General features: G+C 44.1%; 2 protein-coding genes across 4 annotated transcripts in view; both read right to left on the reverse strand.

Annotated features, from left to right (window-relative positions):
- Window positions 1–1,661: 1,661 nt before the first annotated feature.
- LOC122760833 (SH3 domain-binding protein 4-like) lies at window positions 1,662–11,332 on the reverse strand. Of its 3 annotated transcripts, XM_044016013.1 has the most exons (4): window positions 11,101–11,332; window positions 5,979–6,201; window positions 5,167–5,356; window positions 1,662–4,598 (listed from the first exon to the last, which is right to left on the reverse strand). In XM_044016013.1, the coding sequence occupies exons 3-4, from the start codon at window positions 5,291–5,293 to the stop codon at window positions 2,176–2,178; spliced, it is 2,550 nt and encodes an 849-aa protein (XP_043871948.1). In that variant the 5' UTR covers window positions 5,294–5,356; window positions 5,979–6,201; window positions 11,101–11,332; the 3' UTR covers window positions 1,662–2,175. The 3 variants fall into 3 exon arrangements, with proteins under 3 accessions (XP_043871948.1, XP_043871945.1, XP_043871947.1); XM_044016010.1 differs by lacking the exon at window positions 5,979–6,201; XM_044016012.1 differs by lacking the exon at window positions 11,101–11,332 and having other exon boundaries at window positions 5,979–6,356.
- A 1,702-nt stretch (window positions 11,333–13,034) lies between these two features.
- Window positions 13,035–25,839, reverse strand: part of LOC122760832 (calcium/calmodulin-dependent 3',5'-cyclic nucleotide phosphodiesterase 1A-like) — a 25,777-nt gene continuing 12,972 nt past the window's right edge. The window contains exons 5-18 of the mRNA XM_044016009.1: window positions 22,935–23,048; window positions 22,656–22,838; window positions 21,843–21,909; window positions 19,479–19,595; window positions 17,552–17,692; window positions 17,365–17,465; window positions 17,162–17,287; window positions 16,977–17,078; window positions 15,587–15,707; window positions 15,137–15,218; window positions 14,917–15,037; window positions 14,639–14,823; window positions 14,361–14,552; window positions 13,035–14,281 (exon numbers count right to left, since the gene is read on the reverse strand). Coding sequence (XP_043871944.1) covers window positions 14,220–14,281; window positions 14,361–14,552; window positions 14,639–14,823; window positions 14,917–15,037; window positions 15,137–15,218; window positions 15,587–15,707; window positions 16,977–17,078; window positions 17,162–17,287; window positions 17,365–17,465; window positions 17,552–17,692; window positions 19,479–19,595; window positions 21,843–21,909; window positions 22,656–22,838; window positions 22,935–23,048 — 1,714 coding nt within the window. The 3' untranslated portion in view covers window positions 13,035–14,219. The remainder of the gene's footprint in view (window positions 14,282–14,360; window positions 14,553–14,638; window positions 14,824–14,916; window positions 15,038–15,136; window positions 15,219–15,586; window positions 15,708–16,976; window positions 17,079–17,161; window positions 17,288–17,364; window positions 17,466–17,551; window positions 17,693–19,478; window positions 19,596–21,842; window positions 21,910–22,655; window positions 22,839–22,934; window positions 23,049–25,839) is intronic.

Raw genomic sequence — 25,839 nt, forward strand, 5'->3', positions numbered from 1 at the left:
CAGGATAGTGCATAGTATTATTCATTATTCTTTCTTACTCTTGACTCATTGATATGTCCTGCTTCCAAGAAAGAAAACAAAACACTGTTTCATGTAACTTTTAAGATTTCTTTTAAGATTTACGGCTCCTCTCTCAGCCTCTCACTTCTCAAGAATTAAGCCATCTTATCATGTGGTAACAGCAGACATAATAAATGAAAACCACTGTCTATTACAACACAGATAAAATAGACTCTGTAATACGAACGCCAATCCTACCGTTACATGTCGTTGGAATAATCACATACAAGTATGGATACTGAGAAACGGCCATTATTTACCTCTTTCATGACAGGCCCCGCCTCTTTAATGACAGGCCCCGTCTTCATTTCACTTCTAACATGTTTTATTAAAGTGTTTTATTTTGTTGTTTTTCTTTATTTTAAAACACTTTGTAACTTTGTTTTCAAAAGTGTTACAAATTATTTTTTTATTATTATGTTATTCAGCCTCCTCTTCCTCATCCTCTTCCTCCTCCTCCTCCTCCTTTCAGACAAAAAAAGAAACAACTTCCTGTTTCTGGAGGAGAAAAAAACCTCAAACACAACAAAGATCTACTTTTTTTTTCTTCTTTCCTCTTTAATCCCTCCTCCTCCTTCCTGCCCTTTTCTCCTCCCCCTCCTCCCCCCTCGGGGGGCGTGGCCTGTGCTCTCTGGAGGTTCAGTTGTGGAATGTGAGAGTTATTTTAGAGACAGAAGTCGTTTACAGATGTTTGAAGGACACACTTCTCGTTTTAAATCGTCTTCATGTCGATTTTTAACCCTGAAATAAAATCTCCAGGATTATTTTGATGGTACATGAACTGATGACAGGGTGAATGCGAGCTTTGACACGAGGTAACAACATGAGGTAACAAAACTGTACCATTTACCAACTGTAGGGGGAGCCTGAGAGCAAACACATTTTTAAAAACATCATCCTGGTTTTATCTTCTTATTTTTAAAGGCTAAAAAAACATCAGGACAAAAATGTTTTGTGATGAAAGGATGAACAAAAAACAGCAGCAGAGAAAATAACGTGTGTGTGTGTGTGTAAGTTAAGTTAAGTTGAGTTAAGGGGCTAAAGCATGTATTATGTCAGACAGACAGACAGACAGACAGACACATTTAAGAAGCTGAAACAAACAGAAATCTGGTTTTAATCCTGAAGAAGCTTCTAACAATAGTCGTGGATGAATAATGGATGAATAAAGGATGAATGGTTTCAGTTCACATGAATATCAGAATAAAGAGCAATCATGTTTTTGTGATTCCGATTTGATGTTGAAACTTTGTGACGTGTGACAGCGTCGTGGACAAACACTGACGTCAGGTCATAAACAGCAGTTAGAGACGTTTAAAGACATAATCAAAGGTGCTGGGTCTCTGAATAGAACTCTACTTTTAGCTTATTACCACCAAAACTACTGGTTACCACGGAGACGATCAAAGCTCGCCAAGAACACGGAATGTGGCGTTTATGTGAAACTGTCCTCTCTCCTCTCTGTCCTCTGTCTCTCCACTCTCTGTCCTCTGACAGAAAATAAACTGGAGTTTAAATGAAAAACAGAAAACATTTGAGACAAAAATCTCAGTTTTTTTACAGAAACACACTCTACAATAATTCATCAATTATCACTTTTGTGTTTCTCGCTCTGTAGGGGGCGATAAACTGCCCTGATTTGATTGGCAGAGATTTTACTTCCTGACACACCCCTCACTCCCATTCATCCAGGCTTGGAAACAGGACTAGGGCCAGGACTGGATGTGCGCCCTCCAGTGGCTGTGGTCAATTTAGAGTCCAATTAACAGTGAGCAATGTGGATTGGGGATCTTGCTGAGAGGGTTCTCCAGCCCCTTACCTGGGGATTCCAAACTGGCAACCCACCCGTTACAAGCCCAGATCTCTGTAATTCGGGCATGGGCTACCAAAAATGCTGTTACCATGGTTACATGATGTCAGCTCTCTCTATTGTTTTAATTGGCAACAAATTGAAACCAGAACCAGGGAAAAATACTTGCAGATTGAAGCCTTTGTGATTCTGCTAATCACAGTCATTTAATAACAATTTAAATTCTTATCATCTGAACACAAAAGGTCCCGATGAGTCACTGACTGGACACCAAAAGTCAGCCTCAGTCCTGAGATGTCCTCATATCAGAGGACAGAAGAGGACACAAGGGAGAGGACAAGATGGAGACTGTAACTCACCGTCAGGAGTTCCTTCTGGAAGGATTTGCGCTCCTTGCTCTCGGCGTTGTTGCAGTCCTCTTTGAGCTTCTCCAGCACCGACGCCACCCTCTCCGGTTCACTGTCCAGCTCCGCGCGACAGAAGTGCGTCAGCGGCAGGTTGACGTATCCGAGGGCGTCTGCGAACGCTCGCCAGTCACCGATGTTCTCCATCAGTATCGTTCTCACGGAGGCGTAGATGTACGTCAGGAACTTACAGGGCTTCAGTATTTGCTCCAGCAACACTGAAGTGGTGAGTTCCGGCCCACTGAAGTAAATGGGTTTGACCTTACCGACCACTAGCACGTTCTTAGCGTGGACGAGTCCCATTCGGCCCTGGTAACATCCAATGTACCATTCCTTTGTCCACAGCTGTCCCTTCAGCTTGATCTTCTCTTCGCTCAGCAGAGCTACAAAGTCTCCTTTTCTGTACTCGAGCAGGTACTGGTTTTTTGTTTGCCGGATCACAGTTTTTATCAGTTTTCCAAACTTCAGGTTGTTAATCCTCCTGTCCTGGAAAACAGGGTACTTAGTGGCGACAGCGAGAGGAGAGAGGACTATCTTACCAACTTCCTTCTTCTTCAGGAAGCGCCGCTGCACCGATGTCTTTGGACCGGATTTGGGCGGCGGTGTTGGCGTCTGGACACAAAACTGAGCCAGGATGCAGTCCTGGTCGTCTTTGACCTGGATCCTTAAGGTGAAATCTGAAATGTCTTCCGAGTTGCGTGAGGAGATGACGTAGACGAGCCTGCTGACTTTGCCGAGTTTAACCTGGAAGCCCCGCACCACTCTGGCCTGCTCATTAATCTTGACCTCATAGTTGGCCATGTTGGAGTAAACGCCAACCCGAAGGTCCTGCGGTCTGGACAAGACAAACTGGTATTTGCCCCAGAGCTGCAGAGCCACCGGTGGAGCTGCCTGCGCCTGTTTACCAACCTCATTCACCAACAGTGTCTTTGGGGCACATTCGTGACCAAATATGGCGACCACGGTCTTGAAGGATGGGTGAATATGTTTCGGACCATACACTCCTAAAGTTATCTTCTTCACCACCTGCTCCCAAACAGTGGACTGTGGAGAAACAGAATGGGACTGGGACTGAGCCACGACGCACACGTACATGCAGGGCTCCAGGTTGTCCAGACACACCTGGACTGTGTCCCCGTACATGTAGGCCTGAGGAACGGGAGTGTACGGACCTTCCTTACAGTCGCTCCTGACACACAACACCTCTGATGTCGCTCTGTTCTCTGTTTTCACCACCACAGAAACTTTCATCTCCAGGGTAACCGTGGTTTTAGTCTCCATGTTGCTGAGCTTGATCTCCACCACGGGGCTGACGGTGGTGCAGCGGTCATTGTTCAGCTCCAGCGGTGGGTCGAGCAGAGCTTTGAGAGAGATCTGCTGTGTGTCTCCTGGACCCACGTGGCCCTCGGGGACGTGGATGCTGATGTTAGTGTCTGGGAGCTGGACGGCTCCCCCTGAGCCGTCCAGACGACAGACGATGTTGGTCTCCACCGGCTGCGTCTGGCCCCAGCCTGGACTCTGACCCAAGGAGTCCAAGTCATGGCAGGACCTAGCCAGCTTGCGGTGAGTGAGCCATGCTGTCCTGAAGTCCTCCCTGCTCTGGAACTGCTCTGGCGCTGGCGCTTTCAGGCCTCCAAAGAAACCGGAAGAGACCTGAGGGGTGTCGGACTGAGCCTGCAGGATGGACAACTCCGACAGACTGTAGGACCGCTTGCTTCTGAAAAAGGGGTTGTCCCTGCGCAATGTTTGACCCACGCCGTCCAAGGGACTGAGAGGGTTCAGGTTATAAGCGCTACTGCTGAAGCCGTTGATGTCGGCAGAGCTGCTGGCGGAGTCGGACGCTGCTGGAGTGAGCGAGTCAAACAGGAGGAGGTCGACCGGTTTCTCATTACTGTTCTGATCGAGTGAGCTCTGAGGAACACCGTTCAGGAAAGGGTTTGTTGAGGTATGGGTTCCTGCAAAGGGGTTTCCATTTTGGTAGGAAGTTGGTTTCAGGATCACTCCAGCCCACTCCCCTAAAAGATCCAGTTCTTTGGCCGCCTCCTCGTTGCAATCTCCGACTGTATCGATCATCCCGCTGTCACTGAGGGACGAGTCTCTGAAGTTGATGGGCTGAACGTACGCCGCGGGGATGTAGCCCATCTCCGTGTTGTTGTGGGCGTACCACCACTCGGAGCCTGACGAGTCCAGAACGTAGAGGCGGTCGCCTTTGGAGAACTTCAGCGTGGTGAAGCTGGACGGACAGTAGTCCTTGATGGCGATGACTTCCCTGGCGGCTCCAAATGAGGCTGTGGCGTCGAGTCGTAAGGTACTGGGAGAAGGCACTGGAAACAAAAAACAAGATAAACTGAGAACCTTCATCTCAGTCTCGGAAGAATATGAAGTTTTAGAGACTTGTTGACATAAAGTTACTGAACCAAGCTAATCACAAACCGAGTGGAACCAAAAAACCAAACCATTCCGATTATTTTTAACAAGTGATGATGTTAGCATCGTAAATGTCCTTTTATTCTCTCAGATTTGACTTTCGCTTGCGTCGGACTTGAATATCACACTTGGACATATTACGATTTTGATTTATTTCACAATGAATCGCGCAGCCCTACGTCACCAATGTTTTAGCAACATTAGCATCTCATTAGCTATGAAGTTGTCCATGACAGACACTGTTTTGTTAATGTCGTTAGTCAAAATACCAGTGCTAATTTAACTCTATATTTGCCTATAATGCTAAACTAAATGTTTTAACTGGTTTACGTGGATTTACTAAGTACACTTAACAGTACGCCATTTCTGCCACTAGGGGTCTCTCTCTCTCTCAATCAAAACAGTAACAAAAGAAGTAGTTTGAGCAGATTTGTGATGAAGTGACTGATCCTCTCTGCCTCTGACCTTTGACCTCGGTGAGCGTGGCCTCCGACACGCCCTCGCCGAGGTCGATGAGCGTTCCCTCGGACCTGCAGCGAGGCAGAGAGACGTTGTTGTTGTTGGCGGTGGCCCGGATTCGATGGGCGGCCATGTCGGAGGCGTGGTTGTGTTCAGGCTACAGCAGTGAGTGACGTCAGCGGCGGCCTCCCGTCATCTGTCAGAGACACACATGCACTGTTCAGTGTGAATAATAAACATGAACTGGCTGAGTCAGAAACAGAAGAAGAAGAAGAAGAAGAAGAAGAAGTTGTTCCGTGCCGTGACTTCCTTCTGTCTCCTGTCAACATTTAGGAGCTGATAGGAATGATTTCAGTCATTATCAGAGCTGAATTATTGTTTCAGTGTTAGAAAACTGCAGCGACTCCACACACACACACACACACACACACACACACACACACTCGCTGATAAACAAGTTTCCACTTGTGTGTTTGTAGCAGAGACAGTTTACTGTCACATCTTTATCTCACTGTGAGACACACTTTACCAACAGGAAACTGCAGTTTGTAAACCACTCACTCTCCCACACCAAAGTCCACAGAGAAAACCAGTGATTTTATCACACACACACACACTGCTCTGATTTTGTCAATTCGTCGTTACAAAAACTTTCAGATCAACATTCAGATTGACCACAAAGTGACCACACGAGGCAGCAGAGGAGCAGCAGCTAAAATCACTGGTTTTCTCTGTGAGGTTTGGTGTGAGAGAGTGAGTGGTTTACAAACTGCAGTTTCCTGTTTCCTGTTGTCTCTCTGTCTCTCCAGTGAGATCACCTGTAAAGGTGCAGTCCAACAATTATTCAGGATCCCGTCCCATGGTTCGTGTTGGTTGGACTCGTGTGAGCGCGCTCTGCAGCCTCCACGTCTGGATGTCATTTATTTACAGGAGTGGGAGGAGAGAGGTCAGGAGAGGTCAGGCGTAAACTCTGGGTGGTCCTCACCACAGACAGAGACCGCAGCAGCTTTAGTCTCTGACTGATCATGGACGACGTTGTCTCTGCACAAGAAAGCAGAGTCATTCAAATCAGCAGGTGTTGCCTGGTAACCCAGCGTCAGGAGACGCTGCAATGAGACGGACGAGACGGACGTGTCTCTGTGGACGCGACTAATGAAGCTCCAACGTGAACACAAGAGACAGAGTCAACAGAGACACGAGACACATGAATCTGTGGCAGAGACTTCAGGACATGAAGAAACACAGAGCTAACACCAGGCTAACAACAGGCTAACAATGAACTAACAACAGAGTATCAACAGACTAACAATGAGCTAATCACAGGCTAACAACAGCTAACAATGAGCATGCAACAGACTAACAATGAGCTAAAAATAGACTAATAACAGGCTAACAACATACTAACACCAGCTAACAATGAGTTAACACCAGCTACCAGAACTAACAAATGGCTAACTGGCTAAGAGCTAACAACAGCTAAGAATAAGCTAACATTTTTTTATTTTATTTTGATAATAGTTGAAAATGAAGAAGAAAATGGAACGTCATCATGAAGAACGATTACTTTCAAGATGATTTGTTTCATCCATAAAACATCGCAAAATGTTCAACTTTGACCTCTGACATAAAACTAATATTAAGTATGAACGCTCTGTGTGTGAAGAAGAAGATGATGCAGAGCTTTAATGAGACCTGAGCAAATAAAAAAAAGCCCCTGATAATCAACCGCTCAGTGTGGGCGGAGTCGTGGGGGGGGTGGAGTCTGAGGGACAGCCGCTCCTGAGCAGGAAGTGGCCGAGGAGGAAATGCCTTTGTGATGAGAAGCAGCAGCAGATCTTTGCTGAGGAACTCTCCCACGTTTCCTTCAGCACATTGTTCTGCTCACACACAGATGCACACGCACACAGAGACACACACACATGCGAGCGAGACTAAAATTGTTTTAGAATCTTAACTACTTAAATAAAACTTAAGACTTTTATTTTGAAATACCTACAGGAAAGGAACAGTGAGGTCACATGATGTTTTTGGATGTAAATATTAAACATGTTGCACTTAAAAGTTACGTACCACAGCTTTACAGGCTAACAGGAAGTGAGCTACACTTTTATTATCACCATGGCAACGAGATTCAAAACATCAAATAAATTAAAGTTTAATGAAAAGTTTACGAGGAAAACTCACCAGAAACAGAACCTTTAAATGTGTGTGTGTGACAACAACACAAACACACACACACACACTTGAGTTAATAACATAAATGAACTAAAGTTGAACGTGGAATAAAAAACAGCTGGTGTTTAATCTGTACTTATGGTCATAGCAGAGGTCACGTGAGGTCAGAGGTCACGTGAGGTCAGAGGTTAACTACGTCGAGCTGACGGTCGTTGAACTGAACGACAGAGAATCTGCTGCTGTTTTTGTAAGAGGATGAACACATGAACACAAACAGTGGGACAGTGAGTCAACACTGACACACACACACACACACACACTACACAGATCCTGGAGGGGGCGGAGCCTCAGAGCAGAGCACACACTGTTTATATATATATATATATATATATATATATACACTTTATGTATATATATGTGTATATGTATATGTATGTGTATATACAACAACACGTGGATTAACAGTCTCTGCTTGAGGCTGAAACATTTACATATGTAAACATCTTTGTGTGTGTGTTATTTACTGATGTTTATGTTGGATACAGAGCGCGCACACACACGCGCGCGCACACACACACGTTCGACATTCATGACTTGAGGGGACATTGCATTGACTTACATTCATTTCTTGGAGACTTACTCTAACCTTAACCACAATTACTACTGGCCTAATCCTAATCCTAACCCTAACCCTAACCTAACCTAACCTTAAAACATATCTTCACCTTAAAATGTAGTAATTTACATTATGGGGACTTGTCCCCACAAGGAGGACAAGTCCCCATAATGTGACTGTGTAAATAGGTTTAGGTCCCCACAACATTAGTAATACCTGGACCCACATTACGCACACACTCACACACACACACACACACACACACACACACACACACACAGACACAGAGCTGAAACGACTCTCAGGATAAAAATCCTCTGGAATGTGTGGAATGTGGAGCTGCTGTCAGGAACATGTATGATTTAAATGACGGGAGAAGAAAAAAAATATTAAAAAAACACACAGAGGTCAGAGGTTGCGCTCAGCTGTCACTCAGGGCTTTTATCAGGAAATTCATGGGTGGTGTTTTGTCTTTACACATATGAGTCGTAAGGGGGCGGGGCCTCATTCCCAGAATGTAAACAGTGTCCGCCAACAGTTACGTAACAAAGAATGATATTTCTCAACTCAAAGCTAAATGCTAATCTGTGAAGTAATCCCAGCGTGGTGCAGCAGAGGGCGCTGTGAGCACAGCTGTGCCTTTAATACACCTGCGTTATGTTGTGAAAAACAAAGTAAGCCGTAAATCGTAAACCCGACGAAACCTGACATCAAAACTCCGCCCCCTGTCATCATGTGGACACAAACAAAGATCATGTTTACGGGTAAACTGTGTTTTTCTGTGGATTTAAACAAAGAGATAAAGACTCTGAGGAGGGGGAGGGGACGACTCACTCACTCACTTATAATGGACGACGTCTTCAGTCTCTGACAAATAAAACTGACGAGGCTGGATGAGGGGGAGGGGCTAGTGCCGTGTCCTCACTGTCTCTGCTGCTGTGATCAGCTGGTGACTCCTGTGTGTGTGTGTGTGTGTGTCTAGAATCACATGCATTCATTCAAACAATGAAGTCCATTCACGTCCGAGTTCAGCCAAAGACCGGAGTCATGGACCTCACACTGGGACACGCGAGGTCTGAGCTGTGACATCATCAGGCTGCCGGCCTCTGATTGGTCAGAGCGTGTCGTCACTGCAGAGTCGTGAGCATGACCGTGCGACACGAGGATCAAAGCAGTAACACACAGATCTGGTCTACCCGCTCAAGTGGGGACCGAGAAAATGGCGGCTCATCAGAGTCCGTACAGAATATTAACATCAACACTGCGATAACTACGTGTGGCTGTCAGTGGTACTGCAGCCTGTGCACATGTTACAAACATGCACATGTTACATGTTACATGTTACAAGTTACATGTTACAAACATGCACATGTTACAAACATGCACAAGTTACATGTTACATGTTACAAGTTACATGTTACAAACATGAACATGTTACAAACATGCACATGTTACAAACATGAACATGTTACAAACATCTAACATGTTACAAACATGAACATGTTACATGTTACAAACATGTTACAAACATGCACATGTTACAACCATGTTACAACCATGTTACAAACATGAACATCTTACATGTTACAAACATGCACATGTTACAAACATGAACATGTTACATGTTACAAACATGAACATGTTACAAACATGAACATGTTACAAACATGAACATCTAACATGTTACAAACATGAACATGTTACATGTTACAAACATGAACATCTAACATGTTACAAACATGCACATGTTACATGTTACAAACATGCACATGTTACAAACATGCACATGTTACATGTTACAAACATGTTTTTAACATGTTAAAAACATGTTAAAAACATGAACATCTTACATGTTACAAACATGCACATGTTACAAACATGCACATGTTACATGTAACAAACATGCACATGTTACATGTAACAAACATGCACATGTTACATGTAACAAACATGTTCAAATCAAACATAAATCAAACATTACAAACATGTGCATAAATCTAAAGTTGGTGGTGTTCCTCAGACAGGTGTTACAGCGAACCCTGGAACATGAATAACAGTCCTTCAGAGTGAGTGAAGGAGGTCAGAGGGGAAACAGGAAGTCAAAGGAATGTTGACAAAAAAGTTATTTTGAAAGTTTTTTCCATTGTTTTCTGCTACAAAGACTGTGGTTTGGTCACAGTGTTCACATCCTGACTCGTGACTGAGTGAATTCATGTTCTCATGCTCAGCTGTGAAGGAAACAGGCGAGATGAAAGAATCAGGAGGTGATTTAGTTCCTCAGCAGGATCCTTCAGATCCTTCAGATCTGGACTAAACCACTTCACATGGTACGTGGAGGAGGGGGGAGTCACACGGAAACTGTGATTGTTTGTTTCTGCTCATATTTCCACTTGCTTTCATTTTTAGGAACAATAAAAATGTTTAAAGGGACAGTTCAGGTTTTATGAGGCACTGACACAAAACAGACTGAGTGTCAGCAGCAGGGGGCGCTCACTGAGTATGCCCTGATATACTGTAGAGGTGTGATGAATACACACACACACACACAGTAAACAGCCGCTGTAAGAGACTGATGTTAAATCCTCACTGAAGATCAATGTATTGTGTTGTTAATTACCATGGCAACCAGAGACAGACCACCACACACACACACACACACACACACACACACAGGTTTGTACAGCTATTCTTCTCAGGACCCTGCACTGACTTCCATTCATCAGGATCACTAATCCTAAACAGAACCACAATTCAAAGCTCAGTCCTAAACGTAACCAGTTCCAGAATCAGACATGAGGCTCTGCCTCATTAGGACCAGGTTTTGGTCTCCTTGAGGACTACTGGTCCTTACAAGGTCAGTGTTTATGACAGAAAACACACACACACACACACAGGGACGTGTCTGAATCTTTCTCTGGTGGATCTTTGGAGAAGCAGATGAAGATCAGCAGGTCACACACACAGACAGAAGGACAGACAGGAGGACAGACAGACAGAGGACAGTCCCTGTAAACAGACGGAAAAGTTGCGGGATGAGAACGAGCAGCTGTTCACTCTCTCACACTTTCACTGTCTTTGCACCGTTACTAACGCAAACACGGTGAACACATGAACACGAGGAGAACAAGAGGAGAACACGAGGAGCTCACCTGGCGGAGCACGGACCTCCGTGAGTCCCATGAACGGAGCGGTGAGAGCGGAGCCGCGGTGCCGTACTTCGCGTCGAGCTGCCCGGCCGAGAGTGAGCGGATCCAGCGGCTCCTCCTGGAGGAGAGAAGCCGAGCTGCGGCTGATGTCAGCGGGACAGGGAGGAGCCTCACAGGCCCTCTGAGCTCCATCAGGACGTGACGTCACCGACCGATTGACGATGATGACGAGGATGATTTGAACGACAGTCAACACGTTTATACTGCACATACATAAACTATATAAAGAGTAATGTAACATGTATTAAACGATAGAAACATCTTATATAATATTTATTTTTATTTCTTTTACCATAAAACATGGTGAATCTCCATTTCTGTGAATGTAGACAATTAATATTTAACATGAGAGATGTGAAAAGATCTAACTTACCAACATACAGTCCCAGTGATTAGTGAAGTGCCACAAGGGGGAGCTGCATCTTTACCATCATTCCAGGACTTGATGATTGACAGTGATCACATCATATACATATACATATGTATATATACACACACACACATATATGTATATATATATATATGTGTGTGTGTATATACATATACATATGTATATACACACACATAAATATATATATATTTTCAAATAAACCCCGCCTCCTCATACACACTCACAGATGAAAACAGTGAAAACTATAACACATTTATATCATCATAGTTTTTATTTCATATTTAATACTGATACTACTTCTATATTGTACTTGTTTTTTTCCTCTTTTATTTCTACTTTGTTCTTTTTTGCTGAAGAAAAATAATTTCAATAAGATCAATAAATCTATAAAAGATTATAATCTATAATCAGGTTCAATGTTGATTCATTTTTTTTATGAACCAAACTAATGATGAATGAAGTTTGATTTTTATTTTCAGAGGAAACACTGATTTCATCTCACTTTGTAAACCACTCACTCTCCCACACCAAACCCCACAGAGAAAATCAGTGATTTTAGCTCACACACACACAGGAGCTGCTGTTTGTGTCACTGAGGTAAATCTGAATGAAGATTTTGAATGGTGAATTCACAAAATCAGACATCAGCAGCAGTGGATCAACAACTCCTGTGTGTGTGATGTTAAAATCACCGATTTTCTCTATGAGGTTTGGTGTGGGAGAGTGAGTGGTTTATGAAGTGACTCGCATCAGAAAACATGCTCAGGACTCTTATTTATGTATTAATATGTCATAAATGTCGCTCTGTGTCTTATTTTCTTTATTTTTTATGAAAATGATTCAAAAACAGTGAAATATGTCAAAGAAGAAAGGGAAAGATTTTAAAGCGAGGACAAAATGACTCACTCACTCGCTCAGCCACGCCAAACTGCATCCGTCTGCAGCCACAGCTCGACTCGTGCTGCCCCCTGCTGGCTAAGTATATACAGTGCAGCTTCTGAATGAGAGACGGACGCAGACGTAGTTGATGAGTTCTGCTCCTGAATGAGAAACATTAACAAAATAAAAGAGAAATAAAAGAATGAGAGGATGAAGTAATGACATCAACACAATAATAAAAACGGACAGAGATTAGAACCTATTTACATTTGAATGTCAAACTTTATTTATAAAGCACATTTCTCACCTTTATTTTGAAGAGACTGAGAATTTCTACTCATTTTTAACCTTTTATATTATTATTATGATTATTAATAATCATAATAATAATAATATTATCATTATTATGATTTGATCAGCGTCACCTTCTCCATCATGTCTTTATGGTCTGTAGAATAGGCCACGCCCACAGATGTCATCCAGGGTCACACTCTCCAGGTACAGAAGCATTTTCACACACACACACACACACACACCTTCTTCTCACCCTCAGCCGTGTTGGCTCCACTCCTTCAGCTCCCTGGCCGTTGCTATAGAAACATGTATCCTGTGTTTGGCAGTGTAATTTATTGACAGTCATAAGATGTTACAGTCACATGGTTTTATCAGCATCCTCTTCGTCTTCGATGATGAAGAAACTGTACATCAGCGGCCATTTTGATAATGTAAACATCCTTTAAATTAGTAAACACGTAAACTTCCTCTGGATCAGCTGCTGTCAATCACAGATGACCTCTGACCTCATGTCACATCATTAATCATCTGTGGACTTTTGTTTTTTTAAAGGTACAGTGTGTACATTTTATCAACATTTATTCTTTAAAGTTTCGGTTGAAAATCATCTCTGTTGTTGAAACTATGTAGCCTTCAGTTAGCATCAAAACAGGTTAAGTTTGTCCAGTGTAGGCTACTGTAAACATATGTTACCCTGCTCCTGATATAAATATAGAAGGCTAATTTTGATGCTCTAAGCTAAATGCTAACATTAGCATGCTAATATGGCAAAATATTAATATTTACATTGATATGTAACAGTTATCATCATATTAGCATGTTAGCATTATAAATGTTTACCACCATCTTTGTTGAGTTTAGCATGTTAGCGGGCTAAAACATGCTAAATTAGCGTGCTAAAGTGCTAAGGATTACTGTGTATAACGATATCCATCAACTCAGCATGTTAGCAGGCTAGTCATGCTAAAGTACTGATGTTAATCAGGTATGTTTGCTTAAATTAGCATGCTAACATTAGCCTATAACCACAGCGATTAGCAAACAGGTCAGTTGGATTTGATTCCAGAGAAGATCAGGAGTCACTTCACATGTACAGAATACTTAAATATTTAAAGAACACGTGTCACACTATGACTCCGCCCCCTTGCCATCAACCACGTGTCTACTGCCACCTATAGGACCCTCTGAGCCACAGCACCTGCCTATGCATGTTTTGTACGTCTTTATTTTCACGTTAGCTTGGATGTTTTTCACAGACAATGTTCCGCTGAGTCTCTAAGAAAAAAAAATCACGTGACACGTTGACACGGTAACAGACCACAATGCTGTAACATGTGCGATGTGTCGTAAACAAAAGGTCCCGCCTTTTTTATTTTGTCAGGGTTTAGTCGCTGCGGCGTCAACTGCTGCGTTTCAACTCTGAACTCTGGTCGCCACTGTTGCCATGGTGACCCGCCTCAATCAGATACAGTGGTGAGGTCGCTGCACAGCGGCACCGTCAGGCGTTTTCAGGCACTTCCTCTTTTACCTCCTCCTCTGTCTCCTCACTTGGCCCCGCCCCTGCAACAGTTACCATAAGATTGTGTGAGGTCACAGTGATGTTAAAACGACAAAGTGTCTGTGTGTGTGGTGTTTGTACCGTTGCATGTCATGTGACCTGCAGGTTTGTGGTCAGGTGACTGGTTCTCATGTGTCTGATCAGGCAGGGAGGCGTCTGATTGGTCGGAGGCATGTCCAGGGGCACTGTGTCGGGATGAGTCATGTGACTGGACATCTGAGTCGATGTTGGACTCCGCCTCCTTTTGTTTCTCTTGCTCCTTATTGGCCAACTCTATGTCCAACACACACATGGGAAAAAACAGTGAGTTTGTGTGTATGTGTGTGCGCGTGCGTGCACGTGTGTGCGTGCGTGTGTACCGTGCACAGACAGCTCCTTCCATCGGTCCTTGTTGCTGGTGATGACGTCTGACAGGTGGCGCCGCAGAGCCGGCAGGTCGATGGCGGTCAGCGAGAAGTCCGTCTGTCCGTCGTCGCTGTTTCCATGGCGATTACTACTGTGTCTCTGCACCGACTCCACGGTCACAGAGCCACTTCCTGTTAAACTGGAAACAAAGGAAAAACAGTGGAACGACAGTGACGACGTCATAATGTACGACATTATCAAACATCGCGATAAAAATCTAAAGAGTCAGCACCTGGACCTCCTGGTCCCGGTCTCGCGGGCCTTCCTGTCCTCTTCTATCAGAGGTCCGATCACTTTCTCCGTCGTGTCGACCAGAACGCTGAAGGTCGGCTCCACGATGAAATCAATGAAACCTGCGAACACAGCACAGTGTGACTCCAGAGCAGCAGGGGGCAGTACTGAGCTCCAGAGCAGCAGGGGGCAGTACTGAGCCTGGTAACGTGTGCTCTCACCAATCTGTGACTGAGCGATCATGGTGGCTTTACGGTCACACAGAGGAGAGAAGGGAAGACCCAGTTCCACTTCTTTGTCTCCCTGAAATAAAACACACACACAAACTCATCAGAGACAAACAACAACAACAACAACAACAACAACAACAACAACAACAACAACACAAACTTCCCAGGGGAATGAATGAGGATTAATAGGAAAGCTTGGATCATTTATAAATGTACAATTATGATTGTGCTACAATTATTCACCAGCTTTATTTAAGTTCCAAACCTTCAATTTGAAACATTTCCACACTGGAAGTTTGCAACCTGACTTTTTTATGACAATAAGTCATCGCAGGAAACTTGTGTGTCGTTTTAAAAACTAACGTTTAAACAAACAAGGAGGAAAAAAGAGAAACATCAGCTGTCAGTCAAACATGACTCAGGCTTCTGTGTGTGTGTGACCTGTCTAAAGAACTCCTCCATCAGACTGTGAGTCCAGCGATAGTGCAGCGGCCAGGCTTTGGCTGGATGACTGATGTCAGCGGCGTGAAGCATCAGAGACAACACCTTCACTTTGTCTATGCTGGAGAGAGAGAGGGAGGGAGGGAGGGAGGGAGGGAGGGGAGATGATTTAGAATGTTGCTCATGCTGTGTCTCTGGAGAGCAGCAGCAGATCCAGAGTGGACAGCCTCTCCCTCCTCAGAGCTGGCAGGCGTGACAGCGCCCCCTCCCTCTCACTGTGGTCACAGACCTGTGCAGTGGTGCAGGAGCTCATGCCACAGACACACACACACACACACACACACACACACGCACACACACACACACACACACACACACAGTGCCGGCCTGTGGCTTAGGCAGTATAGGCAAAAGCTAAGGGCAGCGCCATCTAGGGGGCGCAACAAAGGAGGAAGAAAAAAAAAAAGGTTTGAGTTTCAATATGTTTTAAATGAAACTATTAGGTGCTATTATTTCTTACAGTGAAAAAAATAAGTCTGCATTCATTTAACTGCATAGCAAATCCTATTAAATAACAATAATAATAATAATAATAATAATAAGACTTTATTTAGCCCCTCCTCTGACTGACTACCTGCTCTCTGACTCTGCTTGAGTTTTCTGAAGAGAAATTCTCAGGGACATTTGTAAAGATTAGATCTATTCAGCAGGCGTTTACATTTTGATTAGTTTTATTCATTGGTTTATTGGTTAGCTAACGTTTACTCTGCTTGTAACAGTCAGTCAAATGTTATCTCTTTCACACACATTTATATATAAGAGTTGTAAGCCTTGTTGTTTGTTGTGTTACAGTTCAGTATAAATTGTCTAAAGTGTGTTTATAGTGTTTAAATTTACATCCATGTTAAAGTGCACATCACTAATGTTAATGCATTCCCATATGTTATATTATACTGCAGTTTACTGCTTCACTGCATCCTGCTAATCAGCATTTCAATGTCAATCTTGCCTAGGCCGCACGCGACGCGCGACAGACGCGACGCGACGCGACGCGACACGCCGCACGCGCGCGCACGCGCGCACACGCGCACACGCACACTGCTGCCTCCATCACTATGTTCAAATGTCTGATTTTGTGTCTTCACTGTTTGAAACCCTTTGTTCAGATTGACCTCAGTGACACAGAGTGACCACACGAGGCAGCAGAGGAGCAGCAGCTCAAATCACTGGTTTTCTCTGTGGACTTTGGTGTGGGAGAGTGAGTTGTTTTACAAAGGTGAGGCTTCATGTGTGAGCAGTAGAGGGCGCTCACAGAACAGTCAGTATCTCAGTCAAACACAAAACTAACAAACAACTGTGGCAGCAGAAGGTCAAAGGTCACAGCACTGACCTGTGCGCCTGGGTCAGGACGTTCCTCATGGTCTTGATCTGCTGGAAGTGACAGGACATGTCTGTGGACATCACCATCTCTATGACCAGAGACCTCAGCTCCCTGTGGACAATCAATCACTGATCAGAGATCAATCACCAACACAGCTGCTCCCTGTGTGTGTGTGTGTGTGTGTGTGTGTGTACCTCCAGTCGTCCTTGTTCAGGTTGATCAGGATGTTCATGTCCTCCTCTGCCATCAGCCTGTAGGCGGCGCTGATGTGATGGTTCTCCAGCACTGACCTGTCATTGTAGAGGATGGCCACCTCTGACCTGACACACACACACACACACACAGGTGTTAATGTGGTGGTCTCCTGTGTGAGGACGTGTCTCCAGCTCGTTGTTACCTGGTGTGGAGGTGGAAGTTGTTGGTGGTTCCCGTGTGTTCAAAGTCGTGGATCGCTGCAGCGAAAACCATCGCCAGGATCTCCAGCTCACTGAGCCAGTGCTGCACACACACACACACACACATTACATCAAACATGAGGTCAGTGTGTGTGTGTGTGTGTGTGTGTGTGCATGCGTGTGCGTTACCATCAGTCCAGTGTGCAGCATCAGGAAGTGGGCGGTCTGAGTGACATCAGCAGCGTGGATCAGGTTGTGATACGGGTTCTTGTGTTTGCTGTAGCCGTTCTCCAGAGCTTCAACAAACTGCACCAGAGCCTGGACTGGGATCTGAACACAGGACCAGAACTAGTGCAACCAGTACTACAGATACTACAACCAGTACTACAGATACCACAACCAGTACTACAGATACTACAACCAGTACTACAGATACTACAAACAGGACTACAGATACTACAACCAGTAATACAGATACTACAACAGTACTACAGATACTACAACCAGTACTACAGATACTACAAACAGGACTATAACCAGTACTACTACCAGTACTACAGATACTACAACCAGTAATACAGATACTACAAATACTAGTACTACAGATACTACAACCAGTACTACAGATACCTACAACCAGTACTACAGATACTACAAACAGGACTACAGATACTACAACCAGTAATACAGATACTACAACAGTACTACAGATACTACAACCAGTACTACAGATACTACAAACCAGGACTACAACCTGGGACTATAACCAGTACTACAGTACTAACCAGTACTACAGATACTACAACCAGTAATACAGATATACTACAACAGACTACTACAGATACTACTACAAACCAGTACTACTAGATACTACAACCAGTACTACAGATACTACAAACCAGTACTACTACTAGTACTACTACAACCAGTAGTACTACAACAGTACTACAGATACACAGGACTACAACCAGTACTACAGATACTACAACCAGGACTACAACCAGTAATACAGATACTACAAACAGGACTACAACCTGGAATACAACCAGTACTACAGACTACAACATGGACTACAACCAGTACTACAGATACTACAACCAGTACTAAAGATACTACAAACAGGACTACAGATACTACAACCAGTACTACAATACTACAAACAGGACTACAAACTATAACCAGTACTACAGATACTACAACCAGGACTACAGATACTACAACCAGGACTACAACCTGGAATACAACCAGTACTACAACATGGACTACAACCAGTACTACAGATATTACAAACAGGACTACAACCAGTACTACAGACACTACAATTACATTACATGTCATTTAGCAGACGCTTTTATCCAAAGCGACTTACAATGGAATCAAGTACAATTAGCCAGGGGTGGAATCGAACTTGCGACCATGATGTCTTTGGTACACAAGGTAGGGTCTTAACCACTGAGCCACTCCACCCCAAAACCAGTACAACCAGTACTACAGATACTACAACCAGTACTACAGATACTACAAACAGGACTACAACCTGGAATACAACCAGTACTACAACGTGGACTACAACCAGTACTACAGATACTACAACCAGCACTACAGACACTACAACCAGCACTACAACCACTACAGATACTACTACAACCAGTGGACTACAGATACTACAACCAGTACTACAGATACTACAAACAGAACTACAACCAGTACTACAACGTGGACTACAACCAGGACTACAGATACTACAGATACTACAACCAGTACTACAGATACTACAACCAGTACTACAGATACTACAACCAGTACTAAAAATACTACAACCAGGACTACATATACTACAACCAGTACTACAGATACTACAACCAGTAATACAACCAGTACTACAGATACCACAACCAGGACTACAACCAGTACCACAGCTACTACAACCAGTACTACAGATAGTACCAGTACTACATATACGACAACCAGTACTACAGATAATACCAGTAGTACAGGTGATGCAGGTACTATAACTCGTCGTACAGGTGCTACAGCTGGTATCATTACAGATAGTAAAGGAAGTAGAGTCATGTGATCACACTGTCTGATTGGACGTGTGTGGACTCTGGTTTACCCTGAACCTGTTGACCAAGTCGTAGCGGGTCAGCAGGTCGTAGACCAGGAACTTGAGGGCGTGGTCACTGGTGGCCTCGTGGAAGGAGAAAACATCAAACGACCACTGGTCCACTTGCTGGAAAACAGAGTGATGCTGTGTTTGTGCCAGCAGAGGGCAGTGTTGGCTCACACAACAATCATCACAGACAGCTGGTGCAGAGTAATACAGTTACTTTAATGATTTTAAATGGAAAAATTACGTTTATTTCAAGACAAAACAAATTCAAACATTTTCATCTTCCTCCTTCCCTCTTTTTCAATCTATTTTCTCATTTAACGTTGTCCATCCATTTTCTACAGCTTTATTCTCCACATTTAATGTTGTAACTGTTTTAATTGTTGTCTTCTTCATCCTTTTATGTCTTCCTTCCTTCCTTCCTTCCCTCCCTCTACCTTTTTCCTTTGGACATATTTAGTACAGCTCACTACTTGGCAGCCAATCTGTTGGTGGATGGGTGGAATAGTTCATTATTTGGCAATAAGTCTTATGATGGATGGCAGAACAGCTCACTATTTGGCAATCAGTATGTTGGTGGATGTATATAACAGCTCATTATTTGGCAGTCAGTTTTATGGTGGATGTATATAATAGCTCATTATTTGGCAGTCAGTTTTATGGTGGATGTATATAATAGCTCATTATTTGGCAGTCAGTTTCTTCGATCTAGTGATTTAGATTAGAGTCAATGAGATTATATAGTGGGTACGGAAAGTATTCAGACACCTTTAAATTTTTCACTCTTTAGCCATTTGCTAAAATCATGTTCATGTTATTTCTCATGAATGTTCACTCAGCACCACATCTTGACAGAAAAAAAACAGAAATGTAGACATTTTTGCAAATGTATTAAAAAAGAAAAAGAGAAATAACACATGGTCATAAGTATTCAGAGCCTTTGCTCAGTATTGAGTAGAAGCTCCTTTTGAGCTAGTACAGCCATGAGTCTTCTTGGGAATGCTGCAACAAGTGTTTCACACCTGGATTTGAGGATCCTCTGACATTCTTCCTTGCAGATCCTCTCCAGTTCTGTCAGGTTGGATGGTGAACGTTGGTGGACAGACATGTTCAGGTCTCTCCAGAGATGCTCTATTGGTTTAGGTCAGGGCTCTGGCTGGGCCAGTCAAGAATGGTCACAGAGTTGTTCTGAAGCCACTCCTTTGTTATTTTAGCTGTGTGCTTAGGGTCATTGTCTTGTTGGAAGGTGAACCTTCGGCCCAGTCTGAGGTCCTGAGCACTCTGGAAGAGGTTTTCTTCCAGGATATCTCTGTACTTGGCCTCATTTATCTTTCCTTCAATTGCAACCAGTCGTCCTGTCCCTGCAGCTGAAAAACACCCCCATAGCATGATGCTGCCACCACCATGTTTCACTGTTGGGATTGTATTGTGCAGGTGATGAGCAGTGCCTGGTTTTCTCCACACATACCGCTTAGAATTAACGCCAAACAGTTCAATCTTGGTCTCATCAGACCAGAGAATCTTATTTCTCATAGTCTGGGAGTCCTTCATGTGTTTATTGGCAAACTCTCTGCAGGCTTTCATATGTCTTGCACTGAGGAGAGGCTTCTGTGGGGCCACTCTGCCATAAAGCCCCGACTGGTGGAGGGCTGCAGTGATAGTGGACTTTGTGGAACTTTCTCCCATCTCACTACTGCATCTCTGGAGCTCAGCCACAGTGATCTTTGGGTTCTTCTTCACCTCTCTCACCAAGGTTCTTCTCCCACGATTGCTCAGGACGGCCAGGTCTAGGAAGAGTTCTGGTCGTCCCAAACGTATTTGGATTATGGAGGCCACTGTGCTCTTAGGAACCTTGAGTGCTGCAGAAATTCTTTTGTAACCTTGGCCACAATTCTGTCTCTGAGCTCCTTGTGCAGTTCCTTTGACCTCATGATTCTCATTTGCTCTGACATGCACTGTGAGCTGTAAGGTCTTATATAGATATATATATATATATATATGTATATATATATATATATATTATAGACAGGTGTGTGCCTTTCCTAATCAAGTCCAATCAGTTTAATTAAACACAGCTGGACTCCAATGAAGGAGCAGAACCATCTCAAGGACAATCAGAAGAAATGGACAGCATGTGAGTTAAATATGAGTGTCACAGCAAAGGCTCTGAATACTTCTGACCATGTGATATTTCTCATGGTCAAACATTTAAAGGGGTCTGAATACTTTCCGTACCCACTGTATTAGATTAGATCGTAGATGAGCTGATGTGGGGTGTATCTTATTTCCTGTTGCACACACTGCGTCTGTAAATGTCTCATGTCACTTCCTGTCAACCATGACATCACTTCCTACTGCAGTTTTTACCTTCAGAGACGTCAGAGCTGTGGGAGGAAAGGTCAGACCGGCCATGTTGGACGTCCGTCTGTACATCCTGGTGACACACACACACACACAGTTACATACACACAGACCCACTCCAGCCGCCATCCTCCACACACACTGTGTGTGACCAGGGATGGATTGTTTGTTGCCACGGTAACCACCTTCTAAACACACACATACACACACATGTAGAGCAGGCGATGGGTCGGTGCAGCACATAGTTTTTGATTTCATGCGTCATTAAGCCGCAGCAGATGAACTGATACTGTTCTACCACTGACACTCATTTACACTCTAATGATGCTGGACCTCCTCCTCCTCCTCCTCCTCCTGCAGCTAACACTAACATCGTTACACTCTGTGTGTGACCTTGTCATCACACTGTGGACAAACATGTGATGTGTCCACATGAATAAACGTGTGCATTCGACTCATCTGACCATCTTACATTTGTAATTTAATTAAAGCTAAAGTGAATTTTCTAATTGTTCAGACTCCTTCCTATAACGCTGTAGTCCACAGAGAAACCGTTCTCCCAGACCCTGAGACCATGTCTGCAGCAGGAAGAGCAGAAACCAGGAGAACGACAATTAAACAGCGTAAAGCCGAAATAAAAATGTGGACTGGAGTTAGAGTAAGATGCAGGAACAGCTGCTGCGAATGAGGTCGTAGGTCGTTTCCATCCATACAAACAGTGTCTTTCATTTTTAAAAGTAAACATGCTGCAGAACGCGTTTACCTTCATCCACTTATATAATGAAAGAGCAGTGAAGTCGTGGATGGACAGCACTTTACCTCTCCACAAAGATCCCAGCCTGCACCGCGTGAACTATGCTCCTGAATCTCGGCTTCTCCTCCGGGCGACGCTTGGCCACGCCCATCTTCCTGGTGAAGGTACACGCCAGCCAATCACGTACCTCGCTGGGAACCGACTCCGCCTGCAGGTCGCTGAGCTCGTCCTCGGTGTCCAACAGACGCCTGAGAGACAGGAGACACACAGAAACTCACAGCATGACATTTATCCTCTCAACTTCCTCCCTCACATCTTCCCTTCCTTCCTTCCCTCCCTCCCACCTGGTCTCATCCGTGTACACGGCGTCCAACATGGCAGCAGCAAGCTCCAGGTTCCTGCGAAGCTCCTGCAGGTCCACGACCCCACGGTCCATCTGCTCCATGACCATCTTCAGCCTGACCACACACACACACACACACACACACACACACACACACACACACACACACACACACAGATAACACTGTACTGCAGATGACAGATGATGTCATTCTCTCATTGACTCTATGATGAAAACAGCTTTATTTCCAGGTCACTTATTTATGGATGGACTACAAATAACAATAGATATATATTGTTATATGTAGTTATATATATATATATAACTTAACTTATAGTTATATATATATAAAACTACATAAATAAAATACATGTACATATTACATACAATATATGTATATATATATAGTGTGTATGTATATACATATGTATGTATATATGTATACATACACACACACATATATACATATATATATCTACATAACATATACAAATGCCAACAGTCAATTTATACAGCATACATTTATATATATCTCGATTTAATAACATACACGACTGCCTACATACATCGTTCAAGACATATTTGTATTTCAATTTCATTTAACCTATAATTAAAAATCAAACAAACTTATTATGACATAAATGTTGATAATGGCATAACACGCGCGCGCACGCACACACACACACACACACACACGCACACACACACACACAGACATACACCTCCAGATGGACACATGACACTGTGCCTCTTGTCATTCAGCCGACGCCCACAGGTTAAATTACCATATCACAACACACTGTACTGAAATAAACATGCAGTCACATGTGAGCGGATTCATCTGTTCACACTGATTTAATATGTGATGAGGAGTCGAGACAAGCTGCTCTTCATCCAACATGAGGACACACGGACACGTTCACGTCTTTATCTCACTGTTAGAAACCACTCACTCTCCCACACCAAAGTCCACAGATAGACGATTTCAAACACTGAAGAGACAGTCTGTGGACTTTGGTGTGAGAGAGTGAGTGGTTTACAAGTGTCAGTGAGACACAGACGTGAACGTGTTCTTAAAGACATCACACACTGATCCTGACTGAGACTTTATAAGTTGAATGTTATGTTCAGTGGCTAAAATGTGTTTTTTGACACACTACACCAAACCTCATAGAGAAAACCAGTGATTTTAACATCACACACACACACACACACACACACAGCTGCCTCCATCACTAAGTTCTAATGTTTTATTTTGTCAATTTGGCATTTAAATTCCTTCATTCAGATTGACCTCAGTGACACAAATTGACCACAGGAGGCAGTAGAGGACCAGCAGCTCCTGTGTCCCCCCCAGCTAAAAACACTGATTTTCTCTCTGGGCTTTGGTGTGAGAGAGTGAGTGCTTTACAAACTTAGCTGAGTCTTTTTGCTGGTAGCCATGTTTTCACCTGTCTGTCTGACTTACACTGGCTCTCAGCAGCAGGAGGCGCTGTCTGTGTGTCAGGATCACACGCTAACGTTTGACCACCACTGCATGCTGGAGTCAATGTAAGTCAATGTAAAAATATGAAGAAATGTCCTGCAGATACTGCTGCTAATGCTGCTGCTGCTGTTGTTACTGCTGCTGCTGCTGTCACTGCCGCTGCTACTGTCACTGCTGCTGCTACTGTCACTGCTGCTGTCACTGCTGCTGCTGTTGTTACTGCTGCTGCTGCTGTTGCTGCTGCTGCTGTTACTGCTGCTGCTGCTGCTGCTGCTGTCACTGCTACTGTCACTGCGCTGCTACTGTCACTGCTGCTGCTGCTACTGTCACTGCTGCTGTCGCTGCGCTGCTGCTGCTACTGTCACTGCTGCTGTCACTGCGCTGCTGCTGTCACTGCTGCTGCTGTTGTTACTGCTGCTGCTGCTGTCACTGCGCTGCTACTGTCACTGCTGCTGTCGCTGCTGCTGCTACTGTCACTGCTGCTGTGCTGCTGCTGCTACTGTCACTGCTGCTGTCACTGCGCTGTCACTGCTGCTGCTGTTGTTACTGCTGCTGCTGCTGTCACTGCTGCTGCTGTTGTTACTGCTGCTGCTGCTGTTACTGCTGCTGCTGCTGCTGCTGCTGTTGTTACTGCTGCTACTGCTGCTGTTACTGCTGCTGCTGCTGTTACTGCAGCTGCTGCTGTTACTGCTGCTGCTGCTGCACTGCTGCACTGCTGCTGCTGTTACTGCTGCTGCTGTTGTTACTGCTGCTGCTGTTGTTACTGCTGCTGCTGTCACTGCTGCTGCTGTTACTGCTGCTGCTGTTGTTACTGCTGCTGCTGCTGTTACCAGCCATCCTGCCATCATCATGGTAACCAAACACCGTCTTGTAAACTGCACAAAATCGGTTTCAGTTGCCATGGTTACAGCTGGAATGGGAGGAGAGGTGGTGTTGGGGGGTGGATACTTACGTTCAGGACTCCTGTGGTGAGGGGGTCAAGACAAGCTGCTCCTCATCCAACATGAGGACAGAAGGACATGTTCACGTCTTTATCTCACGTTTGTAATCCACTCATTCTCCCACACCAAACCCCAGAGAGAACACCAGTGATTTTAGCTGCAGGTCCTCTGCTGCCTCGTGTGGTCACTTTATGTCACTGAGGTCAATCTGAACGTAGATTTTCAAATGCCAAATTTATCTAATAAGACATTAGAAATTAGTGATCAACAACAACTGTGTGTGTGATGTTCGGTGTGGGGGAGAAACTTTCCGTTTCCTGTCGGTCTCACAGTGAGATAGAGACGTGATCATGTGACGTAGATATAGTAGACTTAAACTGACGTAGATATTATTACATGAATCTTTTGGTGGATAAAAATCTGGTTTTCCTTGTGTATCAAACTGGGTTTTTTTCCAGCACAGGGAGTCTTTATTGTAA

The sequence above is a fragment of the Solea senegalensis genome, unplaced genomic scaffold, assembly GCF_019176455.1.
Source record: "Solea senegalensis isolate Sse05_10M unplaced genomic scaffold, IFAPA_SoseM_1 scf7180000014077, whole genome shotgun sequence".
NCBI classification, from domain to species: domain Eukaryota; kingdom Metazoa; phylum Chordata; class Actinopteri; order Pleuronectiformes; family Soleidae; genus Solea; species Solea senegalensis.